General features: G+C 37.0%; 1 protein-coding gene across 1 annotated transcript; it reads right to left on the minus strand.

Annotated features, from left to right (window-relative positions):
- Window positions 1–3,195: 3,195 nt before the first annotated feature.
- LOC123663070 lies at window positions 3,196–8,421 on the minus strand. Its single transcript, XM_045597809.1, has one exon. The coding sequence runs from the start codon at window positions 8,419–8,421 to the stop codon at window positions 3,196–3,198; it is 5,226 nt and encodes a 1,741-aa protein (XP_045453765.1).
- Window positions 8,422–8,662: the final 241 nt, after the last annotated feature.

Consider the following 8,662-nt stretch of genomic DNA (forward strand, 5'->3'; position numbering starts at 1 on the left):
AGTCTAATTTAACTTGTATGGGAGAATCTGGTGCGTATTTAATTGCTCGAATGTCAACTACTTGCGGGTCACCCGCTTTACGCCCAGGCCTGATGCTCTTGTAAACCCAATGCTTGGGATCAGCATAGTTTTTGACAAAGTCGTAATCAATTTCCAACACCTCGTATGGATTTCTTTTACATGCCTCTTTTGTGATAGTACAATATTCACTCGGTAAATATATTTCTCTGTTTTTGAGTTTTCTTTCAACAGCGCTATGCACGGAGTCACACTCCATCTGTGTATGGCCGGGCACTAAAAACTTTTGGATTATAGTAATTCCATGCAATTTGCTTAATCTCAGTAAAGCATTTGCCAATGTCACATTTCTGTTTTGGTATGTGCAACCATCTGAAAATATTATTATGGACAGTTTCAGCAGCAAGCAATGTCGCTCTATGTAGTCAATCAAAAATGACGCAAATGTATTGGAGGTCATATCAGCTGCTGTTTCATTGAACCAATAGCAAGTGCAATGGTGAGTAGTGACATTATAGACTGTGAAATTATGACACGTTAGTTTTGTTTTAAAGTAGAGTGAGCTTGCTGTCAGATACGGGCATACCTTCACAGCTTCTAAATCCATTGTAAGAAGAACACATTCCTTATTTGCGGCTTTCTGTTTATCAATGGATTTTTCTTCTCGTGCCCGGTTTTTCTTTATAACGTGTACTTGATAGTCTGCTTCGTCCATATTTCCTGCTATGTAAGACGAACACACGTCACACATGTCTTTTTTTAATGTCATTAAAGAAAGGTTTTTATCGTGGAATTGTTTTTCAAAAGTACATCTGCTTACTGAAGGCATGTTCTCAGAAGCACAATATTCCTGATAGACTTTGAACAGACAGGTGAGGTTTCTGTAAATTGGTTCAAGAAATAACTTATTTGTATCTTTACGTGCATAATGTGAGGGCAATTTCGGAAGTTTATTGAAAAAATCATCTAAGCTCCGCATCTTTGCTTTCACCTCTTTACTCAGCGTTAAAGTTCGAGAAGAATTTAATAATTCCTAGTGAGCGCTCATCCCAAATTCTGCTTTCTTAACCCAACTCTGGACAGTAAATGCTCCTAGAGACAAGGTATTTAAGAACATATCCCTACAAACTTGGACCTTTTCATCTCCGGTTACAGTGAGTGGTAAAAAATATTGTAATGTCCCTGTTCGTCTTGATTCATTCTTTACGGTTTTACGATTCGTAGTAGATCGAGTCACTAAGTTGGTGACAAAGATTTTTCGCTGATCCCAGTTTAACTTTTTCCAGAAATTACTATGAATTTGTTTTCGAGTGTCTTCAGTGAATTGAAAGCAACCCCTTAGTTTACTTTTCCTACAAAAATCGGAATTACACGCTGCCCCTAGTTCTCTTGCAGATCTGATAGTATCATGTTTTACTGATTCTCCACGAGGTCTTCGGTATCCTAAATACTCTTCTCCTTTCATCCTCTTTTCCCCCGCTTTATTTTTAGCCCATTCACTAGGTTTAGCGTTTTTGCGTCGTTTTCTGCCTTCATCAAGATCTCCGTAGAATATTTCTTGGCTATCTTTATCAGTAAAAGAATCATCACTTGGGGGTACGTATTTAGAAACAGATTCTCTAACTGACCACTCATTTTCAAAGGAACTATGTGAAACTACAAGAGAGATAGACTCTGTCATTGATTTGCAACGGCGATTATAACCTAATAATGGAATATCCTTTGTTAAATCAGACATTGAGAGTGATTTAGGACGATCAACCTTGGATAAAAAAATGTTTGAGTCATTAGTAAATGTTGTTGCTTTAAAATCTGCAAAATATTGTTGATTTTCATAGGCATCTTTTAGGTCTGCACTGAACAGTATCAGAGTATGAAAAAAGTTGTTATGAAAGTAAGAAAGATCTGTAGAATTAATGCATGAGTCGGACTTGTGCATTTGTAATTTATGATAGAATTCATTGTCTTGTGTCAAATCAGAAAGTGACAGAGACTTTACTTTAGACAACTTGGCACTCAAATTAAAAGTCTCGGAATGCGCAATTCTACAGTCAGAGGGAAGATATTTTTGTTTATCTTTTAAATCTATAATTCCGTGACGATTGCTTTGTAAATCAGGAGATTCATTATCTACTGCGACAACAAATGATTTTATCGACTCATTTTTTTTATGTTTCGCAATCAATGAGCTTTGAAATTCATCATCCTCTTCTTCAAGGTGACGATTTTCATTTTCCCTATTTTCCTTTTCGTCATCACTGTCGGGAGCTTTACCTTAAAATTAAAAATAAATTAAACAAGCATTCCAGATAGGTATGTACCTATTACTTACTGTAAACTTGCGCATAATATCAATTAAATATTATTATGTGTACCTAAAGAAATTTAACTACTCACGTTTTGTACCAGTAACATCTACATTCAGCATGTTGAACATCTGATCTGCTCTTAATCTTTGAATACGTTTTGCCCATCCTGACTCGTTAAGATGTATCGACAGGTGAAGGTAAACCTGGAGGATGCAGATGAGTTCCAGCGTATCTTGTGGCGCGATGAATCTGGAACAATACAACATTACAGAATGTTACGTGTTACTTTCGGAATTGCGTCTGCACCTTACCTTGCCGTTAGAGTTCTGCAGCAAGTAGCCTACGATGAAGGTGTAAATCATCCTGCTGCTGTGGAGAAAATCAAATGTACAATCCGCTACCACTTTAGAAAACACTTCGTTTTCTTTGATGTACACTACTTCACTTCTTCACAATTAAATAACCAGACACTATGATTTAACTATTATGTATATTTTCCAAGTGTATATGTACATGAATGTAACACATTTGACTTAAGTTTTAGAAAAAACCAAACATTAGCGTGATTAAAAATACAATTACCGCCATCTATTAGTGACCACTTAAACTAACATATACATTCCGCCCACCATGGACCGAACGGTTCATAAGAAATTAATCCAGACAATTTGACAAAGTCTAATCCATTGTGGGTGAAATGCAAGCAATTATAAATTAACTTATAAACAATGTGTACACAAATTTAACTAATATTCAGTATAAATAATTTAAACTTCTCTAATATGACTCAACTTAAATAAACAAATCTTTAATAAACTTAACAAAGCTAACTTAAATATCAAAAAGCACATTATCTCAGTTTCTCAACTTAGTTATTAACTGGTAAAATACAAATTTTTGAAATAGGTCTTTTGATGACAATGCCGTTGCATTTCAAACTTACAACACGCGTAACATTATCCTGACCAGTATGTTTGTCAACAATTATTCCATAAAGCCATCTGGCTGGTGGAAGATTTTCTTCTTTAACTAAGGCTACGTCTCCGATTTTTGGCTCAGGAGAGTGACGATTCCAACGATACCGGTGTAGGAAATGAGATAGATACTCATTTGACCACCGTCGCCAAAAGTATTGGGTCATTCGCTGTACCAACTGCCATCTTCGGAGACTAGCTATTGTTGACTTCTCATAATTATCACCTGGAACAAGTAGAAGAGGTTCTCCCACAAGAAAATGTCCGGGTGTAAGTGGAAACGGATCCTGTGCATCATCACTTAAAGTAGTCAATGGCCTTGAATTAAGACATGCCTCAATTTGGGAAAAAACCGTACTCAACTCCTCAAACGTCAGAGTTGAGTTCCCAATCGCTCTTTTCAGGTGGTGCTTCGTTGATTTAATGCCTGCTTCCCATAATCCACCAAAGTGTGGAGTGTAAGGTGGAATGCGATGCCAAGTAGTGCCGTTATCCGAAAGCCAATTGGCTATCTCCATAGATACACTTGATCTCTCTTTCAAAAGCAAATTTTTATTTTCCTTTTCAGCTCCTACAAAATTAGAACCATTATCGCTCCACAAATCTGAAACGTGACCTCGCCTAGCCACCATACGCTTAAATGCGGCTATAAATCCTTCAGATGTCATATCACTGACAGCTTCAAGATGTATAGCCTTAGTAGCCATACATATAAAGAGGCAAATATAACCTTTAGTAGAGCGATGACCCCTACCCTTTGTGGTCCTTATTGCAATGGGTCCTGCATAATCTACACCGGTCTGACGAAAAGGTCTGACTGCTGTTACTCGAGATGCAGGTAACTGACCCATAATGGGTTGATTTGATGGAGGGGCATGACGTATACATGTAACGCATTTTCTGACATATAGCTTGACCAAATTCTTAGCATCAACGATCCAGTACTTCGTCCTAATAAAACTAAACATTAGCTGTGGGCCTCCATGAAGAGTCCTTTCGTGTGCATCTGCGATAATGAGTTGTGCTAAATGCGAGTTACGTGGAATCAAAATTGGATGTTTCATGTCATCGCTTAACTCAGCATTCTGCAAACGTCCTCCAACTCTTAACAAACCATTACTATCTATGAAAGGGTTAAGAGACACAAGTTTACTCTTCTTAGTTACCGATTTAATTTTAATAATACTCTCGATTTCACAAGCAAAGAACTTCTTCTGAAAGTAAATTATACATTTTTCCAATGCCTTGTTTAACTCTAGACTTGTAAGATAACTAGGAAAAACAATTTTAAGAGAGGAATGTAACCATTTAAAATAACGTCTCAAATAAACGATCGTTCTAATTAATTTTCGGAGCGTTGAGAATCTTGTAAATAGTTCTTCTTCTAACTCAATACTATTTACCGTATGACAAAGTCTTTTATCTCTTTCTTCCAGTTTGGTAACTTGGCCTTCTTCTTGTGGACTGTAGTTGATAGTAAATTCACTTAGCCAAGATGGACCATGTTTCCACAAGCTTAAATTTTCATAATCTTTGACACCCCTTGATGCACAATCAGCTGGGTTGTCTTTAGATTTTACGTGTGCCCATTGACTTCGATCTAAAATTGTCAAGATCTCCGAAGTACGATTGGCAACAAATGTTTTCCATTTACTTGGATGACTACTGAGCCACGCAAGTACCACGGAAGAGTCTGTCCAAGCGTGAATTTTTTCTTTAGGAATCTCCAATATCTCCGAAACCTCCAAAATGAGCTTGGCAAGAAGCTGAGCTCCGCAGAGCTCCAAACGAGGGATGGAGACTTGTTTAATTGGAGAAACCTTGGTCTTGGATGTGACAAGATTTACATGCACTTCATTATTCTTATCTATAATGCGAGTATATACAACTGCAGCATAGGCCTGATTTGATGCATCACTGAATCCATGCAGCTCTACTTCTTTATCATCAACATTTGTGTGCATCCATCGAGGAATGCGGAAATGGTTAAGTTTTGCAAGATCTGACCGGTAAGTAAGCCATTCTTGTAACAAATGAGGTGGAAGTTCGTGATCCCAATCTATACCTGATATCCAAAGTTTTTGAATAAAGATTTTAGAAGTAATAATAGTTGGGGCTATCCACCCTAAAGGATCGAACAAACGCGAAATATCCGAAATTACTTTCCTCTTTGTTACTGGAAATTCTAACTGTGGTAATTGGACACTGTATTCAATTTCGTCTGTGCTACTATTCCAGGTAAGTCCTAACACTTTCTGAATAGCCTCTGATTCCTTTCCTGCCCCTATTTTAATCCTAGACTCCTTCTCTTCTTTTCTCTGTCCTATTTTTTCCATAAACTCCTTACTATTGCTTGCCCATTTTTGCAATTGAAATCCTCCCTTACCCAATATGCTACTAATTTCATTTTTTATTTTCAGGCATTCTTCGACCGTTTGGCAACCAGTCATAAGATCGTCCATGTAAAAATCATTTATAATTTTCTCCACAGCAGCAGGATGATTTACACCTTCATCGTAGGTTACTTGCTGCAGAACTCTAACGGCAAGGTAAGGTGCAGATGCAATTCCGAAAGTAACACGTAACATTCTGTAATGTTGTATTGTTCCAGATTCATCGCGCCACAAGATACGCTGGAACTCATCTGCATCCTCCAGGTTTACCTTCACCTGTCGATACATCTTAACGATGTCTGCTACCAAACAAATAGGATGTTTGCGCCATCGCATAACGATATGCCTCAAAGTATTTTGAAGAGACGGGCCAACTAACAGATCATTGTTTAGACTTACACCATTAGTTCCAGAGCAGGATGCATCAAAGACTACTCTAACCTTAGATGTTACCTTATCATTACGTACTACGGCATGGTGTGGCAAATACACCACATCTGATTTATCGCGCTGTTCTTCAGGAACCAACTCCATGTGATTAAGATGTAAGTACTCGTTTATTACTTGTGCATATTGTTCTTTAAATTCTGTATTTTTTGATAATCTCTTTTCTAGTTGATACAGTCTCTTAGCTGCAATTTCTCTAAAATTTCCCTTTTTACAGACTGGGTTGACGTCGCGAAAGGGAAGCTTCACAATATATCGTCCGCATTCATCTCTGGTCACTGTATTATAAAAAATCTCCTCACATTTCTGCTCATCTTCAGTGAGCATTTTCTTCTTAATTGGAACATCCTCTAATTCCCAGAACTTTCTCAAAAGATCATTGTCATTGCACTGGGTGTGCATGCTGACAACAATAGTATTTCCTTGGCACGACTCTGAACTTTGACTTTGACCTGAGTGGATTTGACCAGACAAGATCCATCCCAGCTGGGTGTTCTGGGCTACGGGACACCCGGGAGGACCCTTGATAAGACCTTTAACTAAAATCTGACCATACACTTCTGCGCCAAGTAACAAGTCTATTTTATTTGGTACGTCAAACTTCGGGTCAGCTAACTTCAAGCTTGTTAGTTCGGGCCACAACTGAACATTTACTTTCTTTGAGGGAAGAAAAGATGTCAGTTTGCTCAGCACATGGGCCTTGACGACCAAAGTGAATTGCGGATTATGAATTGACTTTAGTTTGATTTCAACTACTGACATAGATGCTAAAGACTCATTTCTACATCCGATTCCAGAAATGTGAATCTTGTTGGGAATTTTCTTCAGTCCAAGGGCTTGGACAGCCGACTCCGTGATAAACGAAGCCTGTGAGCTTTGATCCAACAAACATCTATAAATTAGACCAATACTACCCGTTCGAGACTCCACTTCAACAATAGCTGTAGCCAGGAGGACTTGGCTACAACTATTTGAATAACAGGTATCTACTTTAGTTACTCCTTCTGATGTGGTTGCTGAAGAAACTACTACACCTTTATCTTTGGACTCGGCACTCTCCATGCTCTGCACTACATTTGGAGGGTGCAGCAGCGAATGATGCTTCCGTTTACATACTCTACATCTAGTGGTTTTGCGGCATGAGTAAACGGAATGGTTCGGGCTGAAACAATTAAAACACAAACGACTGGTCTGGATAAAACTATGTCGTGCTTCATAATCAGCCTTAGCAAAATCTTTACAATTTATTAATTTATGATTGGCCTTACAATACTGACAGTTTAAATTAGTATTATTAAAGTTAGCATTATTTGAACTTTCTACTTGAGCGACATTAATAGCCTTTCGTGCGTTACAAGGTTTAGAAATAATATGCTTAGTATCTAAAAACTCTAATGACCTAAATTTATGTTCTAGAAACTCCCTAAAAGCAGTCAAAGTGGGCAACCCTTCAGTTTCATTTGACTTTAATTCCCATTGCTTTCTGGACTCAGGATCAAGCTTTTGACTGAATATATAAATAACAATGATATCCCAATTACTGACGTCAACACCTATGTTCTGTAGCGCGCTTAAACATTCGTTCATATTATCTAATAACTCCTTAATGGCATTCGACGATTCATATTGCAAATACTTCTGGCTCATGAAACGTCTCAGAATATTATTAGATAAATATTTTTTGTTATCATAACGATTAGTTAACTGAGTCCAGCAAACATCATAATTCTTTTCAGTAATAGGAACATGTCTTAAAAGCTGCTCCGCCTCTCCCGACAAATGACCTTTGAGATAATGCAGTTTCTGAACATTATCTAATTTAATATTATTGTGAATCAATGACGTGAACAGATCTTTAAAACTTGTCCACTCTGAATACTTTCCCGAAAATTTCGGTATGCTAATCTCTGGTAATTTTACAAAACAATTAGATGTCTCTTTAATGTTCGCTACCACTGAAGTTTCTGCTACAGACTTAACTTTAGTTTTTAATGTATTTAAAACATCTCTTAATTCTGTTTTATAATCAAAGTATAAATTTTCGGTTTGGTCATAAATTGAATTCTTATAATAACTAGAAGTTTCTAACTCATTCTTACCAATCTCTGTAATTATCTGCCGATGTATGTCACAAAACGATTGCCACTGATTCTCTAAAGCTTCTAAACGCGTTTCAACATATGAGACTGAAATACGATCCTTAGGTGTTTTCCTAAAGTTGATTTTACCTTTAGAGATAAGTTCTTTATTATTCTCCTGAAGTTTATTAAACGTTTCCATGGCAATCCTTAAATGACACAAATGACATAAATATTTCAAATAGGTTAGTTTTCAATTATTACAAATATTACTAGTAACAAAACAATACAAATCTTCAATGTTCAATAACTTCACACAATTTTTTCTAAGTCAATATTCTAAACATCGATTCTTCTAAATGTTTGACAATTTGGGATATACACAATTTTTAGCATAGGTACCCGTCAGTTCACTTTTCTGCAATTATTAGTCTATGTCCATT

This window comes from Melitaea cinxia, chromosome 19, assembly GCF_905220565.1.
Source record: "Melitaea cinxia chromosome 19, ilMelCinx1.1, whole genome shotgun sequence".
NCBI classification, from domain to species: Eukaryota; Metazoa; Arthropoda; class Insecta; order Lepidoptera; family Nymphalidae; genus Melitaea; species Melitaea cinxia.